The following is an 18,609-nucleotide window of genomic DNA, read 5'->3' as shown; positions in this document are numbered from 1 at the left end:
AAACCGAAAACGACGACTTATCTCCTATGCTCCAAAAAGTGCCCTAAATATTTACGTTTTCGATAATTTTGTTAATCGATATGGATAACCACACACTTTCTGTAACAATAATTCTCCCATTAGGAGTTTACTAACCAACGCTTTACCACAAACAACTATGCTCCACTTAAACAATGGCTATAAATAAGTGTCGTCAAACCACGAGCGCACTAAGCCAACTGTTACTGCGCATACGTAAGTGACAAGCCGTAGCGTCTAGTCAAGCTGTGTTATGATTGGCTAACAGGTTCTCTGGTTGCGTACTATCCCTATTCCAGGAAACACGTAAAGTTGGGGTGTCATGGCGGAAGAAGGTATTAAGAGTTATACGCCACTCTTTCTCAAAGATCTGCAGCTAATTAAGCAAGGGGCAGAAGCGCGTGTGTATCGTGGCAGATTCCTGGGGAAAGCAGCAATTATAAAGGAGAGGTTTCCAAAACGGTACAGACACCCGACTCTTGATGACAAGTTGACTCACCGAAGGACGGCTCAGGAGGTTCGCTCCATACTCCGCTGCAGGAAAGCAGGTACATTATACAGGTTTACGGTAATCAATTCGTTTTCGTATTCTGGGAAAAAAGATATGTGAAGAATAATAGTGATTGGACTTGTCTGTTGACTTTTAGTAGATTAACGACCATTCAGTTTTTGGACTGAAGCAGTGTAATTAGCTTAGTTTAAGACCTCTGTCCTACGGTAGAATGAAATGCGTGTTTGTATGTGCATCCAAAGATTAAGTCAGAAAACTATTGAATAGTACTGTTGTGCTGACAGCATTACCACATTTAGCATACTTGCAATCAGTGGTAGCTAAAGTTTTTTTTTGGCAGGGTAGAGAAGCACCATGAGTTACATAATTGTAAATAAGTGTCATAATGCTTACACTTACTATATGTAGTTCGATATACTTTATTTTATTATTAGATACTCTTCACAGAATATAGGCGCGGAGCACTTTGACAGGTTCTCGGATAAACACACGAGTATACATTTTACAAATTAACTTATTAATTATTGAAATAGTATACATAAAAACACAGATTTGTTAAAACACACGGAAAGTAAGGTAGAAACTGATTAACATTCATGGAAACCAACAACATCTGTCCATTAATTAATTGCTGAAACTATGGCTATTTAACAACAGAGGCGAAGAAAGTAAAAACGGTCAGCAGTGTCCCTGGGGAAAGTAAACATGGTCCACAATCTGTTGTGTGAGAAAGAAAATCAAAAACAAAATCAGACACAGTGGCAGTTCTCGTTGTTCACCCTATCCTAGCCATTCTGTAGTGGAGTCTGTGCTGGGCAGTCCAGCCTCTTGAAAAACCTTGCCATCTTATGATTCCCAAGTTCCCAGTATCTCGGATGACTTTTCCATGGACAGGATTTTAAGTGCCTCATCAAGATAAACAATAGTTTATCAAGATAAATAATTTAAATATAAATAAATAGTTTATCAAGAGAAACAATAGTTGAGGTTTATTAACAGCTTATGAATATAATTCTAATTTTGTAATAGTCACTAACAAACTGAGATGCAATATGCACAGCTAATTGGCACCTCTAGTCTGTGAATGCTAGACCAAAGTAGTCAGTCTTAAAAAGCCTAGACTGAAGGGGCACCTCTTCCATTCCACAGCTTCAGAGGCCTGTAACTAAAGACTCGACCTTACGCTGTTACTGTCATAATCTTGGAATCTTTAGTCAGCTGGCTTCTTGAGGTCTTAATGCTTGCTCTAGTAAATAAAAATCTACCTGCCTGCTATATAATAAAACTCTAAACTCTGTGTGTCTGTCCAGTTCCTCTGAGCAGTCTGACCGGTGTTAATACAAATGAAAGAGGAAGTATGAATGTGAAGTACACAAGGAGGGGTAAAGGCATAGGACCCACACTGAGGGTCATCTTCAAAGATTTCAAAGATGTGGTTTAAAAGTGGGCAGGAGGCAAGCAAGGAGCCTCTAAATGACCGAGTATGAGAAGCAGACTTTACGAGATCACTTCCCATGGAGAACAGGTCAAGAGAGGTTCAGGGGTGTTAAAGGTACACACGGGGTAAGAGATACCAAATATTTTTTTCATTTATCCTATTACTTGTTTTTAACAGGTAGCATGGGTGGTAGGTTAATAAAACGAGTAAGTGTCTTCAGGGCTGAACCTTAATGTAGCACATAAACGTCTGTTATTTCAGGTCAGATGACTAGAATCTTTCCTGTTCAACATCCTCAGCTGCTTTTCAAATCACCTGGCCACAACACTACAAAATATATAGCAAGTTACATCAAACCTCATCAGTGTCCGTAGTCTACTGCTTAATATGAACAAGTACGTTTTATAATCTTGTTTTAGCAGAGTTTTTAATCTTGTACCCTGTTACATCAAAGTAACAAGTAAAGCATTTTTGAATTAAGCCAACAATGTTTATTTAATTTATTATAATTGGCAGCTCTGCTCTTTATAAAAAAAGTCTTTTATCGTTTTTGCATCACATGTACAGTATTAAGACAATTTGACCTCATCCTTGATCTTATATAGAAATGTAGCATCAATATTAGCATCATTTGGTGTAAAGTGTGATATGCCTGAATTCCAGAAAATGCCAATAATGACAAAGTAAACTGCCAAGATATTTTAAAAAAAGTTTTGTATATTCTTTGAAATTGCGCTTAATAACAGACTCTCCACTCGTATCATGTCCCCAGGAAGCTAACTGCAGGCAGGAACGCGGGGATATTGCATCTACTAGATACCTGACAACAGTCCCATTCTTTCTTATAATTTCATTATGCTTTGCCACTTGACGTTGTACTTCTTCAATATGTCCCACGCTCGCCCTGTACACTATGAAAAGATGTGGCCTCAAATAAAGGATCACTCTGAATTTCATTAAAATAAGTGAGGTTTAAAAAGTACCTTTTTACCATCAATTTCACATTAAATGCAGCCAATTCCGTTGAAGATTGGTGTTTCTTAAATGTCTGTATGAAATTTAACAAGGTATGCATAGCTAGCCCCTGACCTTATGATGCTCCCACCACACACTGGTTTTATACTTTATTAGCAAGTAGCAGAAAGCCTACTACTCCTACTATACCACAAATAAAGGACCTGCTCATGTTCCTTGACTTGTGAACCTTTCAGAAACTTTCCTGTTTCATTTTCAGGCCCCATCCTAACCACATGTGTGTTTTCTAAACCTAACACTCCCAAGTACCAACTAAGCTGTCAAGCTACACAAAATAGCATTATTTGCAAATTATAATATCTGCAGATTTATAAATTACAGACAGCAGCAATGTGCTAACCTAATTTGAACAGTTTCATCAGCTGTCTTCTATAATGGTCAGTCAGGTACATTTAGTATCGGCTCTTATGGCCAGTTTATACTTTACTCTCAGAACACGCACACATCATGGCTGCTAGGCATTCCCAGCATTCATTTGACACATCCCTTGTGCACTTCCTCAGAAATTTGCGCAACGTGTGCATGAATTACAGTACCAGCAAAAAATCGGGGAGTGCAGTGTGTTCAAGTTGGAACATGATATCAAAGTCTCTGTATACTATCAACATGTGACCGCAGGCCACTTTGCAAATCCTACAGCATCAGTCTGCATGCTTCGATGTTTGTATAGGTCAAATAATAAAGTATATCGTTATTTGGAATACATGCATTTCATGTGTGTTCAATGTCTACAAAGATCTGGGTAAGTTTAGGATGAAAGGAAATGCAAGAAATGCTGAACACATACCAAACGCAGAAACATTTTCCATGCTATACTAATAAATACATGAAGTGTTAGTCCAAATATCAAATAAATACATGCACTTTTATTCAAGAATATAACCAAAAGCGGAAAAAAAACATTAGATTTACATGTGGCTGTCAATGAGTTAAAAACTGAAGCTCCAATGTCAGTTGACAGGGAGCTCACACATACGTATTCTTAAATAGTGCTGCGGTAAGAGCTGCAGCCTTATAACTTGGAGGTCCCGGGTTTGAGACTGGCCACTCCGTGTTTTGAGTAGTAAGCTGCTATTATTATTATTTATTTATTATTTTTTCTACAATATAATAAAAAAATATATTTGATTTGAGTCTATAACACCTGGTATAAATTTTGGCTACTTGTAAAAGTTAGTACTTGTTTTTTTTTTTTTCATTCTGTTTTATTCTCTCGGTGGTGTTCATGTGGTACATCAAACTTGCCTCTCCATCTTTGAGTTGAAGGCATTTATCTCCATTCTTTTCACAAGAGCAACACTGTGGCTGATGCCTGCTAAGAACTATTCTTGTTTTACCAGCAATCAATGATATGATGTCCCATGACCGCTATCAGACTGGTGCTTTCGCCAGCTAATAGACTGCTCTGAACCACAACGCAACACTGCTTGGTACAATAAGTAAAATGGGACTTCCACCTGCAGCTAAAGTCACTTCAGTACGGGAACAATTTGCTCCACTAGTGTTTAGATCTGACAGCGCCATGCTGACGTTGTATGCGCCCAAAAATAAGAAGCCTTTGATTTCAGTCTGTAACAGCTGGTGTAAAAGTTTTGCAACCTGTAAAAGATATCGGTGGTAGAACCAGACACAGAAATGCTGGTGAATTGTCTTCTTAGTATCTTGTTGTCACTTGAATTTTTTTGTTATTCAGCTTTATCCTTGAATAAAAGCACACTTGTTTCGTTATACCTTTGCACAAGTGTTTATTTTATATTCCAGTAACCACTTTAATGAAATCAAATCCACCTTTGCCTCTCTCGTGCTTGCATTCCATTATTTGAAAACACTTATGCCAGATCTTGCCTGAAATTATGGTGCATGATACTAAAAATGCAGACAGAGTGGAATACAGAGAAGATCGAAAAAACCCTATTCCATTTGAACACAAGTTGTCATTTGAACATTTTTTCCATTTTCTTTTTTTTTTGTGAACTACTGTTGCTTTGAATTTCATTGAACCATTTAAAACAGATATTCTTGGGTGTGTCCTACTCAGTGTTCAAACCTTTCCAGTGTCTGCAGAATTTTTTATAACATCCAATATATTGCTCCTACACAGTCCATGTTGGGTTCTGCTGAGAATATTCCATTGGAATTTGAAAGATGTAATCTGGGCCCTGTGGAATCCACGTTATCTTTTTTTTTTTTTTTTTTTTTGATTTTCGGTTCAGATTCAGATTTTTGGGTTTTTACTTTTTTTTTCTGTAAGAAAGTAGTAACAGCTACAACAAAACAACCAATAATGAAATGGAAACTTTACATTCCATTTAATGAAACGGCACAATAGCACAACTGAACCTTATTTTGCAGTTCCATTCATCAGGTAGGAGCCCAGATCCTTCATGATGCTGTATACTGAGACTGAAGTAGGGCAGTGAGTACCCTCCAGAATTTTAATAGCTGTTACTAGTTTGATGCATCCTTCTGAGATGAAGGTTAACTTTACTTTTAGAAAAAGTTTTTAGAAAAAAGAAAGAGTGACCCGCTTTTAAGGGTTTGTTGCATTTGAGGAAAAGCCTGCTCTTCTGCCCAGGTTTGTAGGTGCTGAGTTTATGACAGAAGAGTCAAATGTGGACCATGCTTGCCTCATCACTACATGGCAAAACATTTATTAAATCCTGAAACATTGTTGTTAATTTTTAAAAGGGAACCCATTAGCAATCAGTGCTGTTCACTAATGACATTTTTCTAAGGAAAAGACTGTTAATACTGGTTAAATACCTGTAAAATTTAATCAATTAAATGATTCACAGTAAATACATCACATACAAATATAACTGCCTACATAAAAGAATTACCATACAGCCAAATGTTTACTCACTTATCACTATGTTGAGAACTACAGTACATCCAGAAAGTATTCACAGCACATCACTTTTTCCACATTTTGTTATGTTACAGCCTTATTCCAAAATGGATTAAATGAATTTTTTTTTCCTCAGAATTCTACACACAACACCCCATAATGACATCGTGAAAAAAGTTTACTTGAGATTTTTGCAAATTTATTAAAAATAAAAAAACTGAGAAATCACATGTACATAAGTATTCACAGCCTTTGCTCAATACTTTGTCGATGCACCTTTGGCAGCAATTACAGTCTCAAGTCTTTTTGAATATGATGCCACAAGCTTGGCACACCTATTCTTGGCCAGTTTCTCCCATTCCTCTTTGCAGCACCTCTCAAGCTCCATCAGGTTGGATGGGAAGCATCGGTACACTGCCATTTTAAGATCTCTCCAGAGATGTTCAATTGGATTCAAGTCTGGGCTCTGGCCGGGCCACTCAAGGATATTCACAAAGTTGTCCTGAAGCCACTCCATTGATATCTTGGCTGTGTGCTTAGGGTCGTTGTCCTGCTGAAAGATGAACCGTCGCCCCAGTCTGAGGTCAAGAGCGCTCTGGAGCAGGTTTTCATTCAGGATGTCTCTGTACATTGCTGCAGTCATCTTTCCCTTTATCCTGACTAGTCTTCCCAGTTCCTGCTGCTGAAAACCATCCCCACAGCATGATGCTACCACCACCATGCTTCACTGTAGGGATGGTATTGGCCTGGTGATGAGCGATGCCTGGTTTCCTCCAAACATGACGCCTGGCATTCACACCATAGGGTTCAATATTTGCTTCATCAGACCAGAGCATTTTGTTTCTCATTGTCTGAGAGTCCTTCAGGTGCCTTTTGGCAAACTCCAGGCGGGCTGCCATGTGCCTTTTACTAAGGAGTGGCTTCCGTCTGGCCACTCTACCATACAGGCCTGATTGGTGGATTGCTGCAGAGATGGTTGTCCTTCTGGAAGGTTCTCCTCTCTCCACAGAGGACCTCTGGAGCTGTGACGGAGTGACCATCGAGTTCTTGGTCACCTTACTGACTAAGGCGCTTCTCCCCCGATCGCTCAGTTTAGATGGCCGGCCAGCTCTAGGAAGAGTCCTGGTGGTTTCGAACTTCTTCCACTTATGGATGATGGAGGCCACTGTGCTCATTGGGATCTTCAAAGCAGCAGAAATTTTTCTGTAACCTTCCCCAGATTTGTGCCTTGAGACAATCCTGTCTCGGAGGTCTACAGACAATTCCTTTGACTTCATGCTTGGTTTGTGCTCTGACATGAACTGTCAACTGTGGGACCTTATATAGACAGGTGTGTGCCTTTCCAAATCATGTCCAATCAACTGAATTTACCACAGGTGGACTCCAATTAAGCTGCAGAAACATCTCAAGGATGATCAGGGGAAACAGGATGCACCTGAGCTCAATTTTGAGCTTCATGGCAAAAGCTGTGAATACTTATGTACATGTGCTTTCTCAATTTTTTTTTTTTTTAATAAATTTGCAAAAACCTCAAGTAAACTTTTTTCACGTTGTCATTATGGGGTGTTGTGTGTAGAATTCTGAGGAAAAAAATGAATTTAATCCATTTTGGTATAAGGCTGTAACAGAACAAAATGTGTAAAAAGTGATGCACTTTGAATACTTTCCGGATGCACTGTATGTAGTCTTGCCTATTGGTGGTTTCATCAACTACATTTTCTTGCCACGAATCTTCCGAAGAACGGCGTCCATATGTTGTTCAAATGAGTTTGACGAAGGCTTCTCTCATTTGCTGACCGCGTGTTTCCTTGTTTACAATGCTTAATAAAGAGGACGCATTTTTGAGCAGTATATCTGGCTTACATGGACACAAACTGGCGTCTTACATCTGATGATTTAGTTGTTTCCACTGTTGTTACCTGAAGGGGTACACTTTGTAATCTTTATTTCTCCTTGTTTTTGAGATGGGTTTTAGATTTGACGTGGTCATTGCAAGTATCTTTTCATGTCCAGTCTATAGTATGCTGGCAAAACTTGCAGAAAAGTCATCCAGATTCATAAAAGTCGCTGGGATATTGTTGTGCCCTCAATTTTGCAGTTAAGCTTGTGTTACTTAGTTTTTTTGACGTAGTTAGGGTATCTGATAATGCTCGCTTTTACATTTCTATCTTGTGCATCTAGCTAATTCGCGTGTCTTTTTAACGAGAAAACATACAGAAAACGCATACACAAACAGATAGAGGCATCACTGGATTTCTACGAAGAATTGCATTTGCTTCAAAAACATCCAACTAGAAAATAATATCTGAATGATAGATCTACAGATTATTTAATAATTTAATTTATTAAGAAGTTTTGTAACAGTCACTCCTTCAGTCTCTAAATTCTGCACCTTTTTAAATCTAAAATCTATTTTTAAGCATTAATTCCATGATTCCATCAGTGTTTTCTGCATCGCAGAAATTATAGGGCCCTAACTAATTCAGCTGGATTTTTTGTGGGTGGAAGGTTGTAGTGGATTGTAATTCGAAAATCTCAGTGTGGAGCAGGTCAGCTCTAGCACTTCTGTTGTTATTGTAATGGGTTTTTTTTTTGTCAGGATATGTTAACTAGGGTGGCACGGTGGCACAGTGGGTAGCACTGCTGCCTCGCAGTTAGGAGACCTGGGTTCGCTTCTTGGATCCTCCCTGCATGGAGTTTGCATGTTCTTCCCGTGTCTGCATGGGTTTCCTCCCGGTGCTCCGGTTTCCTCCCACAGTCCAAAGATATGCAGGATAGGTGCATTGGTGATCCTAATTTGTCTGTAGTGTGTGCTTGGTGTGTGTGTGTGCCCTACGGTGGGCTGGCGCCCTGCCCTGGGTTTGTTTCCTGTCTTGTGCCCTATGTTAGCAGACCCCCGTGACCCTGCAGTTAGGATATAGCGGGTTGGATAATGGACGGATGGATGGATATGTTAACTTCACAGATTCAGTACACGACAGCTGAATTTTCCAACTGTGGTCTTGCTCAGCTGAGCCACTGAGCAACTCCATCAAAGCATTATGTATCATTGTCGTCCTAAATTCATACACCAAGGATCTTCTCAGACCTTCAAATACAGTGACACCAAACAAGTACTCTTGCCTGTTTACGAAGTCTGGTCAGACTATTGACCACAGTGTACTAGCTTATCTACCCAGATTGATTAGCTGTAGGCCAAGAAAGAACAGGTTAATTATTGGACTACTTAACATCGGTTCTCTGTATAACAAAGGTCCTTTAATTTGTGATCTTGTGGAGGATCATACATTTTGATTTCTTTTGCTTGGTTGAGACCTAGCAGCAATATAATAATTTTATACAACTTAATCAGTGTTGCCTGCCTCCTCCTGGATATGTTTTCATCTTGCATCCCCGACCTTCCGGAAAGGGGGATGATCTTGTGATACTGTATAATGAGAACTTTAAAGCGGCTCCTCTGAATCAATACTTGATTAGTAATGAACCATTAACAACAGTATTTGCAAGATGCGGAACAAACAAAAAAAAATAAACAAAAAAAATTCACAGCACTGCATTCATTCACAATTCACTATAATTTAGCAAGCATATCTATTGCCACACCAGATTCCACACTTACTATGCAGGGCTGCTTGTTTTAATACATTGCAGTGGCATTTGCTTTATAAAATACCTATACCATCTAGCAAATGATTTTAAAATTTTGCTTCTTAAATATTTTATTCAGTAACCTATTAGCCAAATTTATTCCTGTACTGGATATTTTAAACTAATCTTAAACATTAAGTGGTAAGATTTGTGCCTTTCTATAATTGTACAAGTTACACATACAGTTACTTACATATAACAGTTGTGTTAATTAGTCTCAAAAATGTGCCCTCACACTTAATTTCCCAGATGAAAAAAGGAAGCGTTCTAAAGTGAGAATCTAGTGCTCTGTTGCTTGTTGACTGCGGTACTGGATGAATGGAATATAAAAGACAAACGGGCACTGTGACAGACAAATCTGCTTATATGATCTGTGCAGTTTTTACTTTACGCTCAGGCTCACTTTAGTATCACCGGATGCTCTGAAAATTCCAAAAATTTCCCACTTGCGACACTTTGCAAACATTTTTCACTTTTAGCAGACTAGCTACTGTACTAACAGACAAGCAATGTTTTTTGCACTTGCTAACACACAAACTTGTGACTTGTACGATCACGCAAAGGAACAGTGCATTGTAGATTCTAGAAAGGTTTTTGGAGGAATGTCCCGCATCTTAGCTACTCTGCATACTAGTATAGGCAGTGAGGTTGCTCCTGGTGTGACTGACATGCAATGTTCTTGTCTGCAATGCATTTTTTACAGGCCCCTAGTCATTTTTGATATAATGATGTGATTGTCATGTAGGAATCTGTTGCTTTCCTGTTGGTATAGTAAAAACCAGTTCTAAAACTTGTATCATTTGTTGAAAACCCCCATTGTCAACAGTGTAAGGTCTTTACAGATAAAAAAAAAACTGATATTGGTTTTTTTTTGGGGTGCGAGATTCATTAAAATTAGTCAAACTCTGTCTCATGTGTAATCTCTACTCGTTTGGATGTCCACTGCGACAGCATTTCTAGGTGATGTCAGGATAAGTAATTTCTAAAATTTGTTGTGTTGCTACAATACTTGTGAGTTGCACAGCTTACGTATTGCATATAGTTTTAATATACAACAATCAGTTGAATTTCCAACTCACTCCAGAGCCTACACTCTTGATCTTGTATGCTACTCTGGTATTGCACGGATTGATTCTAATGCGTCTGATTTCTTCTTGTCTGACCATAAGTTGGTTTCATTTAATGTTAGTCTGTCATTATTAAAATTTAAACAACACTCTACATGTTATCATAACAAAAAACAAATATCTCTGCTTTGACTTCAGTAATTGATAATCTTGCCCAGGATGAACATTTACTTCAGATAAATTGGTTTCTTACTACAATTGTAGACTCCATAGCCTTTTGGATATATTTGCACGTCTAAACACTTAGACTGTTTTCTTTACACACTTCGCTCCTTGGTTCTTTCCTGAGCTTTGACTGCTTAAAGCAAACAGCTGTCACTTACAACACTTCTATAAAAGAAACTGGACTTGCTGTGCACATATGAATGTTATAATAATACTTTTTTTATGTATAAAGATGCATTTGAGGCTAAATCTGTTTATAATTCAAATCCTGTCTAAAAGTAACTAAAGAGCTTTGTTTTCTGATATTAACAGAATTCTAACAGCTCCTAATATAATCCCATCTTATATGTGTTGCATTCTTGACCTTTTTAAAACCAAAATTGATAACATTAATCAACAGCTAGCATCTTCAATATGTACGCCATACGATTCTTTTCTAAATATTTAATCTGAGCCTCCTTTTACTTACCTACTTTTGAATTGCCTACTGAAACTGAAATTTATTATCTTATTCATAAATCTAGATATGCCACTTGTCAGCTTGATCCCATGCCTACTCTATTGGCAAAAGCCTGCTTGCCTTCACTTTCTTCACTTACAACTGCTATTATTCAGCCCTCTCTAAGATTTGGTTTTGTTCCTTAATTCCTCAAATCAGCTGTAATAATTGCAATTTTAAAGAAACCCAGTGCTGACCTCAATAACTTCCAGTAATTATCATTCTGTATCAAATATACCATTCATTTAAAAAATTCTTGAAAAACTAGTTGCAGCACAAATCAATGCTCATCTCATTGATAACAGCCTATTTGAAATGTTTCAATCTGGTTTCCGTCCAAAACGTAGTACAGAAACGGCCTTGGTAAAGGTCACTAATGACCTATTAATGGCTGCAGACGATAGGCTTTTAACAACCCTTGACCTACATGATCAGAGTACAGCCTTTGATACTGTATCACATAGTACTTTGTTAAATTGGTTAGCTACCATCAGCATTACTGATTCCCTCCCGCCCAAAAATTTGGTTTATTTCACACATGTCTAATTGTACACAATTTATACAGCTAAAATACTCTCAACCATGATCCCTCCCAATCACTAGTGGTGTTCCCCAGGGATCGAAGCTTGGCCCATTACTGTTTATAATATATCTAGGTAACATTTTTAAGATGTTTGGAATCCATTTCCATTGCTATGCAGACAATACTCAGCTCTGTATGTCTGCAAAGCGCAACTCTGTCCTTCTTCCTTCTTGCCTAAAATGACTGTTTATTTGAAATAAAATCTTTTTTTTCCTCTAACTTAATAGCCATAAGACAAAGGTTCTCCTCTTTGGCTCTGATAGTTTCTCACTTAAAATTGATGGTGCCTCAGTCTGTCCCTCCCCTCTTGTTAAGAGTTTGGGGGTTATCTGTGATAGTACCCTGTCTTTTCAATCCCATATCAATAATATTATAGGTCATGTTTTTTTTTCTCTCCGTAGCCTTGCATGCTTGTGACCCTCCCTCACACTAAATAGCACCACTGTCCTTACTCGCACGTTGTTTCCACATTGATTATTGTAATTTTGTTTTCTTTAGTAACAAGCTTACCCATAAGTTCCAGCTTGTTTAGAACTCTGCTGCCTGTATTGCAACTCAGACCCCATCCATACAACACATTACTCCATCTCTTAAACAACTTCATTGGCTCCTTTTAAAATTACACATTGATTTTAAAAATCTTTTACTTACCTTCAAAGTACTCCATAACCTTGCTCCTTTATACCTCTCTGACCACATAAATGTTTGTATCCCCAGCTGCACTCTTCGGTCCTCCACATTTGGGGCCTCATGTATAAATAGTGTGTATGCACAAAAATGTTGTGTATGCCTATTTCCATGCTTACATCGCAATGTATAAAAACTAAACTTGGCGTAAAGCCACACACATTCTCACGCCAGCTCAAACCATTACGTACACAAGTTTTCTGCTCTTTTTTAAAAACTGGTGGCGTTTCCCTTTATTTTTTTAGATTCACATCCCAGACGCTGCTTTATCAAATACACTGAAGTTAACCGCATATTGTTTATTAGTTTAAGGCACCTGATTGTAATCAACCTGTAACAATATAATGGTGCATGGAATGGCCAAACTATTCCAAATACTATCACTGCTTTAACATTGTTACTGTCAGTGCACCACTAAGGATATTGTACCCCACTGTATTTGAGTGTGGGATCACAGTTCTACAGCAGTTGATCAGAAAGAGGATTATCAGGATACAACATTTAGCACACTCTGCCTCAGCCATATGACAAACGCTTCAGAGCCTTTCCTGTCAGGACCTTGCGATTCAGAAGCGGTTTCATTCCAAGAGCTCTAAACACACACAATCAGTCCAAGTGCTTCTGGTAGAAATGTTTGTACTTTTAAGTACAATTACCTCACTTTAAACTAGCAGTACATTTGTAATATTACACAACCTGAGCCACTTTATGAACCATTTCACTATCTGCAGTATATGTACAAGTATAGTATATTGTACTTATGCTTTCATATTATGTTTTTCATTGTCTTTTTTACATATGATGATGAATGGCATCTAAGTCAATTTAGATTTCCAGGTGCTATCTTCTTGGAACTCATTATATCAATTTTATGATGAAATGCAGTAAAGTATGTTTGTTACGTTATACACATGCATTTTAACTTCATTTAAATAACGTATGTTAAACATGTGGGCATGGTGGCAGAGTGGTAGCGATGAGCTGCTGCCCCATTCGGGGATTGTTCCTGCCTTGTGCTGCATGCATGTTGGGACTGGTGCGACCCTGGATGGATAGATGGATGAAATAATTAAACATGTACTACAAAGACATTTCAATGGTCCTTAAAAGTTTTGAAGAATCAGCATTCTAAATTTAGAGATGGTTTTACATTTATTAAAGAACTTATTGTGTGTCGATTGGTTACTTGGAGAAAGAAAAGGAAGGACAGGAATTGTACGTTTGAAAGAGACAGTACTACTGCAATAAATTTTCATCGAGGGTTGCGCAGCAAGTATCTTGCGTGAGGCAGGAACAATCTCTGGACAGGGCACCAGCATGTTGTTACCACTACACCACTGTGCCCCCATGTTTAATACATGTTTAATTCCTATCATCATGAAAATGATATTAAGTATACATCTTAGTATTTAAATTGTTCAGAGAGCTGTAATATCATTAATGTAATGTATTCTGTATCTTGTCAGCGTAATTCACACATAGAGTACATAGAATTCAAAGCATTTAACGTGCTACTTTAGTTACGATGGGATTTGAGAATCTAGTAAATTAAACAATTAGAAGGTGAAATTTATGACATTGTACTTTAATGATAAAAGAAACTAAAGATTAAAGTTGACATTCAACCCCCGCTCCCCCCCCCATTATTTCTCTAGTTTTTCTACTTTTCTCTGTACCCTAATAATCGGACTGTGGGCCATCACTTTTATGTCATTCGATCAACTTCCTTTTGTTATTTATACCACTGCTTAAACAAACTAATAGTACGTTTTTCCTTGCCTCCACTGAAATTCTTCTATTTTCCTCATGCTTTTGCCATTTTATTTTCACACAACATTGAACTTAAGGGTCTATTTATATTGATTTGCATATTCAAAGAGGCATAATTCTGGGAGGAGTCAGGGTGGGGCGCCTGGCATGTGCACAACGTGGAACGTGGAAGTTGGTTTACGCACAGATTTCTGCACCTGGATTTTTTTGTACGTACTCACATTTCTGTTTTGGTCCGTATGCCATGTTTTAGTGTGAATTCTACGCACAGCATTATACATGAGGCCTCTGGTCTCCCCATTGTCACTCCCCACACACCTGATCACAATGGGTTCCAGGGCATTTAGTCATACTGCTCCTTGTCTCTGGAACTCTTTACCATAAAACATTCAGGACATAGATTCCCTACCCATTTTCAAATCTTGTCTTAAGACTCACTTATTTAAATTGGCTTAAACTACATGACTTTAGACTGCATTTTTATTTTGCTTTATATTCAGTTTTATATATTTTTTGCTTTGTTAGTGGTTTTATGATTTTTATTGTTTGTACAGGGTCCTTAGGTGTTTAGAAAGGCGCCTTGAAATAAAATCCATTATTATTACCATTATTATTATTGTTGTTGTTGTTGTTATTTACTGATAAATAGTCCGAAGTAACACAATTACTTAAACTCTCAGTACTATAGTCATCAGACTATAAACCAGTGCAGGTTGAGCATCCTTAATCCAAAATACCTGGGATTTCAAATTTTTGGATATTTTTGGATTTGGAATACAGTAATCCCTCCTCGATCGCGGGGGTTGCGTTCCAGAACCCCGCGATAAATGAAAATCCGCGAAGTAGAAACCATATGTTTGTATAGTTATTTTTATATATTTTAAGCCCTTATAAACTCTCCCACACTGTTAACATTATTAGAGCCCTCAAGACATGAAATAACACCCTTTAGTCAAAAGTTTAAACTGTGCTCCATGACAAGACAGAGATGACTGTTCTTTCTCACAATTAAAAGAATGCAAATATATGTTCTCATTAAAGGAGTGTCTGCATTAGGAGCAGAGAATTTCAGAGAGAGAGAGCGCGCTCGCAGAGAAAAGCAAACAATCAAAAAATCAATACGCGTGCTTTTAAGTTTGCGGAAGCACCGCAATAAAGCGGCATTTTTTAAAGGAGCGTCAGTATCTTCTAAGCAAACAGCCTCTGTGCAAACACCCCCTCCGTCAGGCACAGAGAACGTCAGAGAGAGAGAGCGAGCGCAAGATTACAGCAAACAATCAAAAAATCAATAAGTGTGCTTTTGTGCTTTTAAGTATGCGGAAGCACAGCGATAAAGCGGCATTTCTTAGAGGAGCATCCGTATCCACTTGGCAAACGGCCTCTGTGCAAACAGCACCTCTGCTCACACCCCCTCCGTCAGGCGCAGAGAATGTCAGAGAGGGTGAGAGAGAGGCAGAGACAAGCAAACAATCAAGCACCGCGCGGGAAGCATATCTTATAGCATTGAGGAGTTTTTGTTAATATGTAATACATGCTCTGATTGGGTAGCTTCTAAGCCATCCGCCAATAGCGTCCCTTGTATGAAATCAACTGGGCAAACAAACTGAGGAAGCATGTACCATAAATTAAAGACCCATTGTCCGCAGAAATCCGCGAACCAGCGAAAAATCTGTGATATATATTTAGATATGCTTACATTTAAAATCTGCGATAGAGTGAAGCCGCGAAAGTCGAAGCACGATATAGCGAGGGATTACTGTGTGTGTATCTTCCAAAAACGCATCCTTCATTTCCTACAGTCTGTATACTTTAAACCACCAGCTTTCTTGGGAGAGAACAAAAGGAACTATATGAAAGACTTGACCCAGAGAGATTAAAAAGCTGAAGTTGCTGTTACCCTTTCAGGATCTTGGTAGCACAAGATAACTGAAGCTTATTATTAGTTTGTATATTGTAATCAACAGACAGACAGACATACATACATAGAACACTGGAGCTGCTTGGTTTCACACATTTGTGAAGTGCCTCTGTCTGCTATGATATCTTTCTATCGTTTTAGCTATTGTATCCTTTTACGACTTAACAGCAAGTTAGAGCAGAGAGCAGAGTTTCGATAAGCATTGTGTTCTATGTACAGTATATACTGCAGGCTAAAATATATTGCAACTATATTCTTGAATGGCATTTTTGCATTTCCAATTGGACAGTAATGTTAACTTCAGTTCATTTCATTGTATAGTCTGAAGGCTGATGCAGTGCTACCTCCTCTTTAGTTCTACTGGTGCCGTTATGCACATCTACTGATTCATTGTTTTGAATTCTAAAATCTCTCTAACAGCTGTCCTTTTTAATTAATTTTGATGGGTTGTGACACATTGATTACTTAAGTGTATATTTTATAACTCATATTTTCTCAAACATAGCTGCCAGCTGCTTTTAACCTTACATTGACGCCAATAGTAGTTTAGGTTTTGGATTTTGGCGCATTTCATATTTTGAAATCTCAGATTAGGAATGCTCAACCTGTATTATTAATATGAAATATTGATAATGCATTTTAGAGTAGTTTTTCTTGCATTATTTCCACTTCTAAAGACTAGTAAAAAAAAAAAAAAAAAAGTACAGTAGTAAGAGTTTAAACGTTTACTGTATTTTCATATGTTCTGAGTTACTTAAATGCTTACTTTTGCTTTCTTTTCTCCTCTATTCAGGTATTTCTGCCCCAGTTGTATATTTTGTTGATTATACCTCAAACTCCATCTTTCTTGAGGAAATTGAAGATTCAGTTACAGTTCGTGATTATATCAACAGTGTTCTGTGTTCTGGAGAAAATGCTGAAAAGCTCATTGATTTGGCCAATTGTATTGGACAAATCCTTTCTAAGATGCATAATGAAGATGTGATCCATGGAGATCTCACAACATCTAACATGCTTCTTAGAGATTCTGCCAAAACTGGGTGCCAGAGTTTAGTACTCATTGATTTTGGACTGAGCTACATTTCTGCTTTACCAGAAGATAAAGGAGTGGACCTCTATGTTCTTGAGAAAGCCTTTCTTAGTACTCATCCAAACACTGAACACGTGTTTGAGGCATTGCTTAAAAGTTACACAACATCCTCAAAGAAGTCTTTACCTGTCATTAAAAAGCTAAATGAAGTAAGATTGAGGGGAAGAAAGCGATCAATGGTGGGATAAAGTAACACAAATTGACAAACTACTTATTACTTTTTGCCTCAACATGGAAATAACCAAAAGAAGAAACAAGCTGGCACATTTGCATCTTCTGTCAAACCATATTATGTGGACATGTATGTTCCTATCGTATTGAACTTTTGTCCTGAAAATAATAAAAATCATTCGATGATTTGTCAAAGCAAATATCTAATTTCCAAATTGTACCTTTTGAATTTTTGTTTGTAAGTAAATATGATAGAACATTGAGCTCATACACCATTAGCTTCTAGAACAACATACTGTAGAAAACTGAAACAATAAATGGAGATGAGCACAGATAGCTGAGTAGTTGAGTTGTAAGGAAATAATTATAATATGACTGTAGCTAGGCCACTACTTTAAAAGCCAGAGGAAGCTAGAAGTGTCCAAATTAATCAAGACCGGCTTTTGTTAGACAGTAGTATTATTTTTTTTTAATGAATCCCAGTTATACAGAAATGTTAAATGAGCTATGAAAATCCCAACTGCATATTGTTTCATCCCATGAAATAGAAATGATTAACTAGCAGCTTTAGCTTCTTTTTTGTCACAGAGCCAATTTGATATCCCCAGTTATGCTAATTATACACATTTTGTGATTAAGAATGGAAAACCTGGAAGCCCAGGCAACATAAAAGGAGGGTATGCAAACTATTTACAGACCATAGCCAAGTGCAGAATTTAGAACCCAGCAACATTAACCACCTGTGATGGACTGGCACCCTGTCCAGGGTTTGTTCTTCTCTTGCATGCTGGGATAGCCTCTAGCACTTGCTGCAACCCTGTTCAAGACAAATCATTTTAGAAAATGACAGCACTACCTTGTTACCTCTATGAAGCCTGCTGTAGAAATAATAATAATCCCTGTCAGCAAGGAATAAAAATTTGGCTGCATTTGTACTGATAGGACACAGAAACCAAATGACACTTTGGTTTTTCCACCAAGTGTGCTGAAACCCACAAACGTTTTAGAAGTTATTTGCAGGTCCATGATTCAAATTTAACAATTAAAATTTTGAAAACAAATATAGTAGAGAATATATCAGACTCCATGTCTTTAAAATGT

General features: G+C 37.8%; 1 protein-coding gene across 1 annotated transcript; it reads left to right on the top strand.

Annotated features, from left to right (window-relative positions):
- The first annotated feature begins 229 nt into the window (after positions 1–229).
- Positions 230–17,719, top strand: tp53rk (TP53 regulating kinase). The gene is made up of 2 exons (XM_039735620.1): positions 230–566; positions 17,041–17,719. The coding sequence occupies exons 1-2, from the start codon at positions 341–343 to the stop codon at positions 17,523–17,525; spliced, it is 711 nt and encodes a 236-aa protein (XP_039591554.1). The 5' UTR covers positions 230–340; the 3' UTR covers positions 17,526–17,719.
- Positions 17,720–18,609: the final 890 nt, after the last annotated feature.

The sequence above is a fragment of the Polypterus senegalus genome, chromosome 14, assembly GCF_016835505.1.
Source record: "Polypterus senegalus isolate Bchr_013 chromosome 14, ASM1683550v1, whole genome shotgun sequence".
NCBI classification, from domain to species: Eukaryota; Metazoa; Chordata; class Cladistia; order Polypteriformes; family Polypteridae; genus Polypterus; species Polypterus senegalus.
Note: the sequence above shows the minus strand (reverse complement) of the source record. Positions and strands in the feature narration are given on the sequence as shown.